Raw genomic sequence first — 15141 nt, 5'->3', positions numbered from 1 at the left:
CTTCCTAAGTGGAGCACTTTGCATTTGTCTTTGTTAAACTTCATCCTGTTTACCTCAGCCCATTTCTCCAATTTGTCCAGATCATTTTGAATTATGACCCTGTCCTCCAAAGCAGTTGCAATCCCTCCCAGTTTGGTATCATCCGCAAACTTAATAAGCGTACTTTCTATGCCAATATTTAAGTCATTGATGAAGATATTGAACAGAGCCAGTCCCAAAACAGACCCCTGCGGAACCCCACTCGTTACGCCTTTCCAGCAGGATTGGGAACCATTAATAACAACTCTCTGAGTACGGTTATCCAGCCAGTTATGCACCCACCTTATAGTAGCCCCATCTAATTTGTATTTGCCTAGTTTATCGATAAGAATATCATGCGAGACCGTATCAAATGCCTTACTAAAGTCTAGGTATACCACATCCACCGCTTCACCCTTATCCACAAGGCTCGTTATCCTATCAAAGAAAGCTATCAGATTGGTTTGACATGATTTGTTCTTCACAAATCCATGCTGGCTGTTCCCTATCACCTTACCACCTTCCAAGTGTTTGCAGATGATTTCCTTAATTACTTGCTCCATTATCTTCCCTGGCACAGAAGTTAAACTAACTGGTCTGTAGTTACCTGGGTTGTTTTTATTTCCCAATATTTGTGGAGGCAGCAAAATGAGCCTGCCTTCCTATTAATATGCCTCCAAAGATAGAGGTAGCCGTTAGCACTGGTCTGGTATCTAAAGTGATGGCTTTCACTTTAACAGTGTACAGGAGTTAAGGACCCTTCTTGTGCCTCAAAGGATTTAAAAAAAAAAAAAAAAAAATTTAAGAGCTTGGCTCTTGCTGTGAAAAGATTGTACAAGTTCTTTGCAGTAAGTTGTTAGAAGGCTAAACTGCTGTTTCTATAATGTATTGTAATACCATACCAGCTAGGATACTCTACTGCTGCCCTCTGTAGTTTCACTAGAAAACAAGGTTCACACTTCATGAAAAGCCACTCCTTCAAACTGGCTAAAATTAAGTATGCTTAACTAGATCAACCAAAGTGCGGTAGAAGCAAGAATCGCCTTAAAATCATCACTAGCCAACTTCTATATTCTGCCTGCTTAGAGATCAAAGGAAACGTTTCAGTATGACCAAATGGTCTTAAGGTGCTCAATGAAGCTACACTACACCAGTCCTAATTAAAACTGGCAAACTGCAGCCTAAGTCTTGGCTCCTCTTCAGTAGGCGGGCACTGCTCTCTAATTACAATTTCCACCATGTGTGATTTTACTTTGATCCATTGGGTCCCCACCAGCTGTCCATATATTATGATGAAAGCAGCTACAGTCTGATTCACTTCATGCAAATATAAACTTTCAGATGAGCAGTTTACCAGTGGTTTAAACCATTAGATAACAGAAGTGGAATGAGTCTAGTTAAGTCCTAATTCCCAGTATCATGATAGATAGGAAGAGAGAAGCAGCTTTGCTAGTCCGTAATCGCTAACAAAGCAAATCTATTCTGGTATGGTTCCAGTTTTTATCTGGCTTCAGTCACATATGCTCAATAAACCCAATTCAGACAGAGGGCATCATTTCCCTGGTTTGTGCTTGTGCTGCCTGGCTTGCTAACTTCACCCCTGAGTTGTCCAAGGGAAGATGTGGGGAGGGGAAGAAGCTTAAATTTATGGCAAACTGATATGAATTGGGGGCACAGCCCTGTTCTGTAAATGCTCTTGTGAATTCCAAGATGGAGTAGTCTGGAAGCAGAGCTCAGGAGAACATAGGAAGTGCCAGGCTGGAGCTGATCAGTGGTTTATTTAGGCCTGTATCTGCCTTTGACAGCGGTCAGTACCAAAGCCTTCCGGTTGAGAGTCTGTCAACCTAGCCCTGGCATCTCAGAATTGGATAGAACATTTAAGGCAACAAAAACCATAGTGCTGCTGCTGAACTTAGTGTCCAAATGTGCCTTAAAGCCTGATTACTCTGCTAGTAAACGGTCACTGTACCTTTTAGTGCCCTAGTAATGTGTTATACACAGTCCGGCTGGCACAAAAGTTGTGTTCCACGTACAAGAACCTAGAGTATACAGTGCCTGAACCAATTATGTATCTACTTTGTAAGCGTCAGCGCCGTGCACTCCCTTCAGCTTTCAGGGGAGTACAGCTTAACAAGGTGCTGCAGCTCTGTTGCATAGCCGGTGATAGGGCACCTTTGGTGACTCTTTACATAAGTGTAGACACAGCGATAACAAAACACAAAGCCGGATGTGGAGAGGACTGTGTCGTTGGCTCGGATTTTGCGGCACAACGGGCACACCGTCTTCAGTTTTGGTAAGAGAGGTGAGCCCGTGCCGTAGTCCAGGTGTACGGGTGGCGGAGGAGTAGGCAACGCAGTCAATGATTTGATGGTCTCCTGGTTCTCCGATGAGTACCACCAGTCCAGGAACTGCAGGAAGAACACGCCCACGGAGAGGCTGGTGGACAGGGATAAGGCAACACCTCCCAATGCTTTTTTCAGTGCTGATTGCACTTGCTCTTTAATGCTGCAACAGGGAGATAAGGTACAGACAGGTAATTAGCACCCGGCCTAGGCACCTGTGCAAACTAATAGGGTGGGTAGACAATAGGGCAGAGGCAGTACCTGACTCTGCATACTAGACAGACTTCAGGGCTAGTCAGCTACTGCTTTTTAAAAAGATACCTTGTTACAAATGTGATGTTTACAACATTTAGAATCAACTGAGGAAATGAACAACATAGGTATTTTAGGGAGGTGTACTTTGGTGCATGGGGCACGGAACTTTTTAAAACTTGGAAAGTAGGTCCAGGCCCATTGAAGTTCTTAGGTGGAAGGACTGGGGTTGAAAAGGATTGGGGTACAAAGGAATTCACCCATGGTTTATTATTTCAAAGCAGGCTCACATTGGGAGTGTCCAAAACACATTGCCTTCTGTTCAGGATTTCTGTAGGAACAGAATTGCTAGTCCCAGTCCACTGGTGGACAATTGGTCCCACCCACTTCTTTGGTGGCAATCTCAGAAGACTACCCAAGGATTGAACAGGTCACCGAGATTGTTCACTGCAAGTTAAGGCAGTTTTGCAGTCAGGGACCTCTGAAGTTAACTCGGCCAGGTAGGCTACTAGACTCTGCTCCCCCTTTCACAGGTGGTCACATTGAGCTTTTAAATATAAAGGAAACATATTTGACAATAATAGGAGCCCTGTTTGACCCCCATATGGTACCTCTTAACACAGACAGTTTTATGCTAACGCACTATCTGGGAATAGAAAGACAGCCCCGAATATTCCCACATAACTGCAATAATTCTAAGCTGTATTTGTCTGGCTCCTTTCTAACTTACCTGTGAGCCGGCTGCTGACTTGCAGTAGCTACTGCTAGTTTCTGCTCCAATGCCTGGATGTCCTCTGCTGTCAGCCTAACCAGGCGCACACCAGCCAGGCCCAGCAGTGGGGAATGATGCTGAGCCTTACCAAGGATATAGCACAGCTGCTGGCTGAGAAACCAGCCCTCCCAGGCCATGTTTACAAAGGGATAGGCTGCTAAAAAGGCCCTGTAAAAGCGCTTCCAGGAGGATGATGGAGGATGGATGGAATATTCGTCCTCTTCCCTCAGACTAGAGACTAGTTTCTCCAACTTTGTTTTCAGATAAGGAACGAGAACCAACAAGAGGAGAGACTTCCAGCGTTGCTTCTTTGGCAGCCCAGCACTGGCTAGCTGATGCAGCCCCTTGCTGTCTCCCACGGCTATCCTCTTTAGGCCATAGAAGTTTTCTGAAAAAGAGGCGCTACACCTGGACAGAAAATGCTGCTGGAGCAACAGATCCAGGAGGGTGTAGATCTCATCAAACCAACGCCAGAGGAAGCCATAGCGGCCGGGATTGGATTCAGCAAGCACCTAACATAAGATACATGGAACAGGGAAGGAAGTGGTGTCAAAGAGCCATTCACTCAAAGCAATTACGGCCTCTGTATCCAGTATAAGAAATGGTTCAGAAACACAGACCTGAGCAGTGATCAGAATAAGACACTGGCTAATAGAACTTTGGCCCTGTGGAAAATTAAATCCTTCAGTTTGCTACCAGCATATGACTGGCAATACTGTATCTATGTGTGACTTAAGCAAGATGTGAATTCCAGGGGTGAAAGATGAGTAAAGAGCATTTCACAGGGGACATGGTAGTGATCCCCCCTCATTCCCCAATAACGGAAGTATATCCCCTAAAACATTAACTGTCTGCGTATGTATCCTCACTGGAGACTCAAATGCACTGTATCTATTTGTGTTTTCCCTCCATGAACATTTGTTCGATATAAATGCCTTAGTACTCCATGTCTGGAACTAAAGTAGCATTGTCAGCAACAGTCCAGGCAGAAGGACTTAGATCTGGGCACTCGTCCCTTTGTGTGCTAGAGGAAAAGGTGGTCTAAGCACGGAGCCAAGACCTCATGAGTGCCAGTCAGTCCTAGTTCTGCTTTTGACTTAATCTGTTTTTTTGGACAAGCCACTTTACTTCACTGCTTGAGTGTCCTCAGCTGGAGAGAACATTTCCCTCCCTCACAGGCTTGCTGAGAGGACTAGCTAATGTTTGCACAGTGATCTGAAGATGGGGAGTGCTAATCAGTGCACTAATTATAGGCAATTTATCCCATTCTTCAACAGCACAAAGGAAATGTCATGTACCTACCACAGGGCAACTTGCTTTCCACACAGAGGAGCCCTTTAACTTTATTTTTGGAAGTCCAGCATTCTCAGCTCCTGTGCCATTATAGCAACAGCAGTGGAGAGAGGTTACAATCTGCATGCTATACTGAGCTAATGCATTTGCTCAGGCACAGGCCTTCTGTATCCTAAGATAGCACTTTGCCCTTTTATAGCATCTTCCATTCAACAATCACCAAAGTGGTTTCCCAGCGCTAATGGATTAGCTCTCCCAACCTCTGTGTGAGGTAAGTATGTATTATCCTTCATTTTACAGATAGAAAAACTAAGGCACAGAGAAATTAAGTGACTTGCCTAGGGTCTATGGAGAGTCAGTGTCAGAGCCAGGAATATGATACAGGAGTCCTGATTCTGCTTTAATCATTAGCCTATCCATGAGAAGAAGTACAGGCTAACTGACACCAAGCACAGGCTTGGCACAAATTCAACTTGAACATTGTCACTTATTTTTAGGTTTCAGAATAGAAGCCGTGTTAGTCTGTATCCGCAAAAAGAACAGGAGTACTTGTGGCACCTTAGAGACTAACAAATTGCTCTAATAAATGTGTTAGTCTCTAAGGTGCCACAAGTACTCCTGTTCTTTTTACTTATTTTTAGAATCATGACACACAAAAACTTGTCTTCCAAGGTTCAATCCATAACACATGTTTATGAGGGAGTAGTAAACCACCAGGTGTTTTGGACAAGCCACTTTACTTCACTGCTTGAGTGTCCCCAGCTGGGGAGAACATTTCCCTCCCTCACAGGCTGCCACTAGGTGTTTCCAGTGAAAATACTGGCATATGCCCTTCCTTGAAATAGCACAGCTGCACTGAAGTTTTGTAAATGCAATCAAGTAACACAGTCACTGAGACTTCAATGCTATACGCAGAAGATGCTAGGTGGCGACTTTAGAAGGTACTATTCCCCCTATGAAATACACACAGCTTTTAACTTGGCCTAATGTAACACCAAACTCACTTGATGTCATATTTTTATATGTGCTCTGTGGATACCAGCTCCTCCCTAAAGTCTGGGGGAGGGGGGGCATCTTTACCTTGACCACATGCTGAAGTGCAGGTCTCACTGCTGACATCAAGCTGTCCTGGGCCACCACTTCAAAGATGGAAGGCCTGTCATCGCTGGCTGAAGCAGCGGTGAGATGAGCCCCATGCTCCGCCATGGCTTCCTCCGTGCAGAAGGAGCCTGACCTCCCCCACGGTAACTGGGACAAAGGAAAGAGGAGTTAGTGTGTGTGTGTGTGGGGGGGTGTTTTAGTGCTGAAAGTCCTTCCCCGCCCAAGGGAAAGGGCTGCAGGCGGAGCAGCTGCTGTGACGCTGGCAGCGGTGCCCCACGCGAGGGACCTGCAGGGGCTCCGAAGGGAGCCAGCCCGGGGGCGGGCGAGCTGGGCTGTCTCGGGCGCTGACCAGGCGGGTGAACGAACATCCAGAACGTGGGTGAAGCAGCTTCGCCAAGCGGCCCCGGGAGCCCCCAGGGCGGAGGGGGGGTCCGGGGGGGGGGGCTGAGCGACCCCGGGCTGGCCCCTGCTGGGGGCGGGGGCTGCGGGTCACGCCAAGGACCAGCTGAGATCGGGGGGGAGGGGCTGGGTCTCACCGGCCCGGCCCCACACTTACCCCAGCGCCTCTCCCGGGGGAGGGCGGGTGTTCCGGGCCCCACTTCAGAGCAGCCCCCGGAAGCGGGAGCGAAAGGCGACGCTCTGCCCCCCAGCCGTGTCTCTATGGCCGCGGCGGCGCGGACGCTCTAGGCGGCGGGAGGGGGAAACCTCTATCGCCCTCAGTCTTCCGAGCCGCCCCGCTTCCGGTTCCCGTCCCCAGCCGCCGCCTCCGCAGCGGTGTGTGTGTGTCCCCGCCCCGCCCTGTGCCCGACGCCCCGCCGTCCCGGTGAGTGTGTGCGGCCCCGCCCGCCCCATGGAGCGGGCCCGGCCGGGGGGGGAGCGGGCCCAGGCCGGGGGGCTCGGGGCGGGGCGGGGCCAGGGGGGCTCTGAGGCGGCCCCGGGGGGGGGGGGGCCTCCGGAGGGGAAGAGGCGCCCTGGGGCGCGGCTGGGGCCGGGGCGGGGCCCTGGGGCGCGGCTGGGGCCGGGGCAGGGCTCTGGGGCGCCGGAACGGGAGCTGCCCCCGGCGGGTCCCGCTGCCCTTTGTTCCCAGCGCCGGGCGGAGCGATGGGCGGCTGCGGCCTCTCGCCCCCTTCGCCGGGCCCCTGGGCTGCCCCCAGAGCGGCCGTAGGACGCACCGGGCCCCGCGCTTCGGGGGGACGCGGGGTCCAGGGCGGCCTGGGGGGCTAGTGGGGGCGGGGGGGCTGGCGCCGGCTCCCGGGGGCGGGGAGCGGGAATGGGGCTGGGTCACTCGCTGCTGCCCGCGGCAGCCCCCCCGCTAACACCCCCCCCCTCGAAACGCCCCCCCACCCCCCAAAGCGCGTTAAGCCCAAACATTGGTGGAGCCGGACCCACGTTCCTAAATATTGGTGGAGCGGGGGCACCGCAGGCCCATATAACTCGCCGCCTATGCCCAGCCCCACTCGGACCATCCCTCGCCACCCAGGAGCTGTTACTGGGTGGATGAAGCGCACACAGCTGGGGGGGCTGGCTCAGCGCTTAGTCTGGCTAAACCGGGGCTGTTTCCTAGGGAGATTGGGCACCCACCCATGGATCCAGAGCGGGTCCACTTCTGTGTACCAACTGGGACTGTTCCCATTCCAGAGTTCCCAGGTTAATCATCCACTCAGATTGTCTCAGTCTGAGACTTTTCCCTCTCAGATTTTAGTGTCTTCATCCCTGAGATTACCCAGGGCCGGGCAAAAAACTAGGTAGGGCCTGTAGGTTCCTGTTAACAGAGTTTTGGGTGGTCAGGATTCGTATTTTTCAGTTACAAGACCCTTCTTTCTTTGAGGCTATTGTGTGAGACTGTTTGTCTCTGGATGTTGTGATTCCTTTATTCCTGCTCTAGTCACTGAGTTAGACACACCTGGTTCAATCTAAATTTGAATTTCGAACACTTAAAGAACAACATGTTGGTGAGTCAGCAGGGCTGCTAGACGAGACTAAAGCCCACTGGGTATTTTCTTGTCATGTTCTTGTTCTTATCTGGGAGTGAACGTAGGTAGGCCTTTTGTTGCAAACCTCAAAACCATTCCCAATTTACATGTTCTGAGTTTAGCTAGTTAGACACTGGGCTCCAGGACAGCAAAGATGAGCCTGTCCTTACTTTACAGCTTCGGTCATCTTTAAACATCCCTCAGTTCTTGCTAATAAAAATGGCTGTTTTCCATCTTTAAACGTGTTTCAGCTTTCCTCCTGTTTTGAATTGTGCAGAAGAAGCTGGCATTTCCTTGACAGTTATTTGAAACCATTGTCATTCGTGAATCACTGCTCTCATGTCTCTTTGTTTCTTGGGTTTCACTTGAGACTAGCTGTGCACTGTAATGTGTTTGCTTAGTAAACCAGATTATACTGAGTACCACTGGGAAATTGCCCTTGACAGCATGTGAGAAGTGAGCTCAAACATAGAATGAAGCAAAATACTCCTGCACCCTGGGGAAAGGCAGCCTTGTATTGTATTTGGAATATTGTAGCTGTGGTACTTATTAAAATAATAGTCTTAAATGTTATTTGTATCTGCCAAATCAGGAGGTCATTAAGACATGTACTGTGACTAGATTTAAATAAGAGCTGAGTAATTTTATGACTGCTAATGACATTTGTAACTGAGCAAGCTAAAATAATAAGGGTAATGAAATCTCAGGCTTCAGGGCATAAAGGTCACCTGTGAAATTTAGCAAGGAATTTTCCTCCTCTGTGTAGCACTGCACAATTAGTTAAATGCGTATTATTGGGTTTCTGGCCTTTCCTTAAATAACCAGGTATTGGCCATTATTAGAATATCAGACTAAATCTGTGCAGGGTCTCGCCAGGGTGATAGATCCTGTGTGTAAGAAAACTAAAGCATAACGAGAACGACATTAATTCTCATAAAACTGGTAATATGCCCATTACTTTAGTAAACGAAAGACATTTAAGTCCTCTTTCAAACTAGGCTAAAATCCTAAGCAGTGTGTCAGCAATAACATTGCAGCTGCAAGTAGGCTGCGTTGTTAATTATGAAATGAGACTTGTAGCAACTTCCTCTCTTGGAAAGCTATGGGGATTGCTGCCAAGACTGGTGAGCTTCGGGAGTTTAAATTCAAAGTGATGCTATATCCCCTCCCCCCCCCCTTTTTTTTTTTTTGAGTATCCTTCCCTGTCTCTGTTTTCAAAATTACCTTACACAAGAGGTAATTGGAAAGCTGGGGTAGCTTTCCCAAACACAAAGCTACCCCAGTGGTAAAGCAGTATCAGAACCAGAGTGAACAATCCTGATCAAGGTCACCCTGCTGCAGCTGCTGGGCTGAGGGTAGGTACACCTGCAAGAGCACCACAGGCAAGATCTGATAAGGATGAGGGCATACAGAGACTAACATTTGCTGTTTCCTACTCCTTGGAAGCTGGACAGGATTACAGCTGTGCCTAGAGTCTCCCCTATGGAGAAAACTGAAAGTGACCGGGATTATCTCATTACCTCTGCTGCTACTACTCATAGTAACTTTACTGCAGAAGCAAGAGAAACAGCAGCATTAGCATCATCTGGAGGCAAAGGAGAAAAGATAAACATAATATGAGGGAAGGAGGTATGATAGGACCAGAAGCTCCAAAAGGATGTGTTTAGAGTGGTGGGGGATGAGCAGCACAGACGGGAAGTGGTGCTGGTCTGCTATTCTTTTGGGACAGAAAGAGTTCAAACCCAAATTGGTTCCCTTGGGCCAGCAGGGCCTGGGAGCTCTGTGGAGGCAGCAGAATCAGCCTGTGGGGAAAAGCTGTCTTGCTTGTTTTGTAGCCGACACTTCAGGCTGACAGGAGGAGGCTCAGGCTCAGTCTGTTACAAGGGGATCCATATCAGCTTTTCAGCCGAGGAAGAGTCATTAGGAAGAACAGAGGTGTCCCTATCCCAGGAAAGAAGGAAGGGTAAGAGTGAAATAGGGGCCGGAGAGAGAAAGGGAGGGATAGCTTAGGGGGGAGGGATAGCTCAGTGGTTTGAGCATTGGCCTGCTAAACCCAGCGTTGTGAGTTCAATCCTTGAGGGGGCCACTTAGGGATCTGGGGCAAAATCAGTACTTGGTCCTGCTAGTGAAGGCAGGGGGCTGGACTCAATGACCTTTCAAGGTCCCTTCCAGTTCTAGGAGATAGGATATCTATCTATCTATATAGAAGCAGCAATGAGTGGAGACGGGGAGAGCAAGAGAAATGGAGAAGACAGAAATGCACATAAGACAAGAAAGGAGATCAGACAAAAACAGGAAAGGAGAGGGAGAAAAATTAGGAAAGGAGTTGATTGGATAATTATAGGGGCAAGTTGTATTTCAGGTTTTTGGCTGTGATACTAAATTCATAATCATAAGAAATAAGACTTCTTTCTCCCGTGCTTGTCTTTTCCCCAGGTACTGTTTAAAAGTTTTTGGGAGAGTCTCTTTCCTCCCTGGCCGTCACCAATTACATTTAAAAAAAAAAAAAAAAAAAAGTGAAATGGATTCTACATTCTTTCTGATATGTTTGTGACGTCCCTATAATTAGTACATGTTGGTAATCCACTCCGTTTTGTGAAACAAAGAAGTGCAAGTAGTCGGGAATCCATTCTGACTGGAGTCTTATAGTAACAGACCAACGTGTCCCCATGCAACCCAGTCCTCATGACCAACGTACCTATAACAGCAAACCAGCATTTGCAGTGCCGCCCTACAGTAACAGGCCAGCGTCCAGGTGGCGTGGTAGTGAGATGGAAAAGATTTCAGCTTCAAGCTTCCATAAGTTTCTTGTAAAACACCTTTTTTAAAAGTGATGCTTTGTGTATGAGGAATGAGGAAAAACGGTTTTTTGATGCATGTTGGGAACGGTCTGTTCTGCAGTTACTTCTGTGATGCAACCCCAAAATGCACCACACCAGTAGGGGGTGACTACCCTTTCCTTACTTATGTCCCTCCATTGTCTGAAATGGGTTGTTCTGAAACATGAATCTGTTTCCATAAATGAACACTTCTTAAATATAACCTCACTTTTGAGGGGAGGAGGTGAATGAAATATCTGGAGAACACATAAAGGTCCTCTCCCTCAGTATAATTAAAAATATCCCCCCCCAGGGAGGACTGAAAGAACAGGGTGGGAGATTGTTGAACCCCTTTTCTGCCCTATCAAAAACAAACTGCCGTGTTTTGCCAGCAAACTTCAGTTGAAACTTCCTTGATTTAAAAAAAATGTATTTGCTAAGTTACTTCACTAGTTGATGCGGCCCAAAGGTATGTTCAGAACCCTTGCTTTTTCCCTTACGTTATTCCTGCTAAGCCTTGTTTCTCTGCGTGTGTAGTTTGCATAGTGGTCGACAGCAGCTGCAACTTCTATTCACATGTTCATTGTTCTTGCAGGTGTGCTAAGGAATTGGAACCATGACGGACTCCAAGTATTTCACAACCAATAAAAAAGGTTAGCTTTAAACTCTTACAAAATATTGCAGGTTCCTGGAGATGCTGGGTGGCTTTTTGGAACTCCACTTGGAGGAATTTGTGCTCTCCTGTTAGCTTTGTCCCCATTTCTCCTCTCAATCATCCAGGGAGAAGTTCTTCAAAAGTAGGCCATGAGTAGTCACTGAGCCCCTCCTTCCCCCTTTTCCTCTAGTAGCATCAAAAGGCAGGACTGAAGTACTGAATAGTTTTGCAATGCGCAAACTCAGTGACTCAAATTACCTTTCCTGACTCCCTGATTTTCCGGAGCATCAGGGAGCAAAACTTGGAGATTTGAAATGTACAGTTGTTTGGAGGTTTAGGGCTGGAGTGAAGGGTTCAGGACCATGGACAGTTGTCCAGTCAGACAACTAGACGTGTGCTTGGGTTGGGTGGTGGGGAAGAATAGGCTTGAAGGGTCTGGGTGATTATACGTGCACATTGTTAGCCATTTGGAAGGCTTGTTATGAGCTCACAACAGACTTTTTAAAAAAGTTGTGGGTCCTCTTCTGCTGCCTTCTCAAAATCCATGGAGAAATCTACCAGAAGAGCCAGATAGTCAATTCATCCCTCCCCCAACCAAACTCCTCACCCCTGTGCTCCTCATGACTTTACTGTAACCATGAGTGTCACTTAGCCCTAGTGATCATCCAGAACACCTTGTTGAAAGAGGTAGTGTTTCTGAAATAGCATGGCTCCTGGGTATAAAGTAGTCATGATGCACACTTCAGGGAGGCGTTCCCTTACTCCACCACTGTGGAGTCATTTGTCTTAGCCCAGGTCTACATTAGCGGGGGGGTCGACCTAAGATATGCAACTTCAGCTACGTGAATAGATAAATCGACCCCCGATAGATCCGGCGGGTAGTGAAGACCTACCCTTACTCTTAAACTCTGGCCTAAAGGACTAGCAGTAAATACAGACCATTAACTCCAAGCCCTCCAAACTCTGCCTTTTCTAGGGACGTTAGTGCTGCTGAACTGATCCTGCGTTTTGTTGTGGCTGAGTCTGGGTTGGGGGAAAATGTTGATTTTTGTCTCTAGCACCTTCCACTGTGTCAGAATGTCTAAATGTTTCTGTTGAATGGTCCGCATTGCCATTTGTGTTGTCATTATGCTTCAGAGTGAGCACCTTATTGAAACAAAATGAATTTACGTCTTTTTAAGAGCTTGTCTGCACAGGGACGCTCAGGAAATTGAATTCAGATTAACGAAAGGTGTGAATTTAAAGTGGTTTAGTTAAATGGCAGTAAATCCCTGTGTGGATGTTCTTACTCAGAATTAAAGTGGCCTTAATTTGGTGTTAGCTTAATTCACAGTAAATTCATCTAAACTGAATTTTAAGGCCACTTTAATTTTGAATAAGTGTGTCCACACAGGGATTTAATATGATTTAACTAATCCACTTTTGAAGTTAATTTGGAGCAACTTTCCTGAGTGTCCCCATGTAGATGAGCCCTTAGAGAGAAATGACAGCCCTAGCTGCAGATTCAGCCAGGTAGCAGGAAATTGGATGGAATGGTTATAAGATTGCCATAACCTTTTTAAAAAAAACAGACATGTACATCCCACAGAAACCAATGCAGACACAAGGAAAATGCTGGTGCTGCATACTGACTCAGTCGGACTCTCAGATGTGCTCTCAATAAGAGTTATGAACTGGATGTCTTTCTCAGATGGCTGGGAATGGAAGCAGCCACAACATTGTTCTTCAGAACAGTAACTTCTGCTCCTTTCCAATGGTCTGCTTGAGTCATTGGCACTAGGGCAGGGAACATACCTTGCTCTGTTAAACACCGTGTGAATTTACAGCATTATAGAAGTCATTTATAACAACTCAGCACCTTTAATGCATCTTTCTACAAGCCAATTCTGCTGCTGCTGCCGTTTCCTATGGAAACGGTGGCTTGCTAACATAATGGCCCATCGTCGGAGGAAGTGAGAGGGCATATAGTTTATGACTATCATCTTTGCAGTTCATTCCTTTTTGACTTCCTGGTCTTGCCTGATCAAAGCTCTTGGCACCGAGTCAAACAGCACTTGCTAGGCTTCATGAACTGAGCTAATGTTTAAGGAGAAAAGTAGGATTTATGTACCTCTCGGCATGCGAGGCTGCTTTGCCTTTTTCCCCAGACGTGCCTGCCTGCTAGACTGTCCTAAAAATGCCATTTGGAATAAAACATCTTTAAGGATATTGATTACAGTCTTCTTTTAAATGAGTTGGTATGAAATGCCAAGCAGGTTTCACTGGCCCATATCGCATTCCTGGCTTTTAAACAAGATCAGCAATAGTGCCTGATGCTAACGAATCAGTTTCCTCAAAGTGTTCTTTATAGTTTTCAAATCCCTTGCCATATTTTGTTTGCGGTTTAGGTAATTGCCTTCATTTCCTCCACCTGCAGTCTGGCATGGTGGAATCAACAGCACAACTTTCCGTCCCAAAGGGCCTGTTGTCACATACAGACTCCTGGCTCAACTGTTCCTTTTCCTGTTTGAGCAGCGATCAAGAGAAACCAGAAAATCTGCAGGGACGGAAAATGCAGCTTTGTTCTCATAGCTGTTTGCTATCATGCTTTCAGATTGGAAATCCATGTCCTTGTTCCTACTCCAAAGGCCACCCTCCCCCCAAAAAAACTTTTTTGTCTCTGCCAGATATTTTTAGACCCACACAAACATCTGGGAAACAGGCACCTCTCATACCATTCAGCCCTTCTATATTGCAATCATGGGCTCTCAAGGAGAATCCTACAGTAGTTTGTCTGCATTGGTCTATGTGGAGCCAAGGTTTGGGCTAGAGTGTAGCACTGCCAGGGGTGCTTTGATCCTCCACAAAAGCTCACCCCTGATGTTACCCTTGACTCCTGCTATGCTATGTGTCCTTGTTAGGTGACTTGTGGTTTCTGATGATAGTGATGCCTTCTCTGTACTCCTGGAAAAATCAGCTGCCAGTGAAGGAAAGGATTTGCTTCCTTTCCAAACCAGGCGTGTCCTACAGCTGCTGTCTGAGCAGAGTTAAGGCCTCAACTGATTTTGCATAAGGGTATAGCTGGAAGAATTAATCTCAGGAAGGATCTCTTCAGTTATTTTATAGGTGGTTTCTGAATCCAGGCATGACTCTTCCTTGAGTGTCTTTTGCTTGTTGTATCTTTTTGCCTCACCTGTTTTTTGTTCTTTTTGTTTGACTAAAATCGTCCTTCCCTATTTTTGATGCTGCTGGTCTTGCCGTGCTTGTATTGCACAGTGATCTGTGTCATCCCACTGTTCCCTCACTTGTGCTTGCAGGAAGCAAACAGTGACAAGAATGAAGCTAGGAAAGTCGGGGCAGAATTCTTAGCTAAACTGAGCCACAATTTCTTACACGTTCTAGTCCAGTGTCTCCCCTCTCTGCACCCTTGATCTTTTTGATCCCTGTTATATGATAGTTTCTTTGTGCTCTTTCTCAGCGGCTAATTTAGCAATGTGGTTTAGTGCCCTGGAAAGTGGTGAGATTCTGACATACATTGTGGCTTTTATTAGCATTTTTCTTTGCGGCCGTGTCCTCCACACCATTGCTAGAGCGCAGAAGATCACCTTGTTTGTCTTGGCTGAACAACAACCCCCAGACATTCTTAAGCTTGCTGTTACCAAGCTTAGGAGCTCATCAGCACTGCTGTTTAACTGGTGAATGGGGCTGAGCAATGTTGGGTCGCTTCCTCCCCAAGCTCTGCTCCAGAGGCTAATCACTCTGACTCTCTGCTGGTCTCTTCTGTCCCAGGCTATCAAATTTGGGCCTCCCATTTGGTGGTTTTCTATTTTCCCCAGTGCAGCTCATGCTGCAGTTCTTCTGGGGCCTCCTATAACCTCATGAATCATCCACTAGCCCAAAGATGATGGAAGCAGCATTTCAGCGTTGATGGGAGCAC

General features: G+C 47.1%; 2 protein-coding genes across 6 annotated transcripts in view; one reads left to right on the top strand and one right to left on the bottom strand.

Annotated features, from left to right (window-relative positions):
- Window positions 1-1777: 1777 nt before the first annotated feature.
- Window positions 1778-6391, bottom strand: PEX12 (peroxisomal biogenesis factor 12). The gene is made up of 4 exons (XM_054008040.1): window positions 6335-6391; window positions 5758-5925; window positions 3343-3896; window positions 1778-2523 (listed from the first exon to the last, which is right to left on the bottom strand). The coding sequence occupies exons 2-4, from the start codon at window positions 5881-5883 to the stop codon at window positions 2124-2126; spliced, it is 1080 nt and encodes a 359-aa protein (XP_053864015.1). The 5' UTR covers window positions 5884-5925; window positions 6335-6391; the 3' UTR covers window positions 1778-2123.
- Window positions 5895-15141, top strand: part of AP2B1 (adaptor related protein complex 2 subunit beta 1) — a 102402-nt gene continuing 93155 nt past the window's right edge. For 3 of the 5 annotated variants that reach the window (XM_054008039.1, XM_054008038.1, XM_054008035.1), the window contains exons 1-2: window positions 6518-6601; window positions 11166-11223. In XM_054008039.1, coding sequence (XP_053864014.1) covers window positions 11187-11223 — 37 coding nt within the window. In that variant the 5' untranslated portion in view covers window positions 6518-6601; window positions 11166-11186. Of the gene's footprint in view, window positions 5922-5987; window positions 6154-6517; window positions 6602-11165; window positions 11224-15141 lie in introns of those variants that run through there. The other 2 variants (XM_054008037.1, XM_054008036.1) reach the window with 2 other exon arrangements.

The sequence above is a fragment of the Malaclemys terrapin genome, chromosome 18 (genome assembly GCF_027887155.1).
Source record: "Malaclemys terrapin pileata isolate rMalTer1 chromosome 18, rMalTer1.hap1, whole genome shotgun sequence".
Lineage (NCBI taxonomy): Eukaryota > Metazoa > Chordata > Testudines > Emydidae > Malaclemys > Malaclemys terrapin.
The sequence above is the reverse complement of the archived record's forward strand: the minus strand, read 5'-3'. Positions and strand labels throughout refer to the sequence as shown.

Bases quoted from the DNA above. Each gene is read 5' to 3' on its own strand.
- PEX12 (XM_054008040.1), bottom strand. From the start codon at position 5,883: ATGGCGGAGCATGGGGCTCATCTCACCGCTGCTTCAGCCAGCGATGAC. The intron at 3,897-5,757 runs GTAAAGATGCCC...ATCTTATGTTAG, and splicing joins CACTTCAGCATGTGGTCAAG to GTGCTTGCTGAATCCAATCC. The intron at 2,524-3,342 runs GTAAGTTAGAAA...TCCCTGTTGCAG, and splicing joins AGTCAGCAGCCGGCTCACAG to CATTAAAGAGCAAGTGCAAT.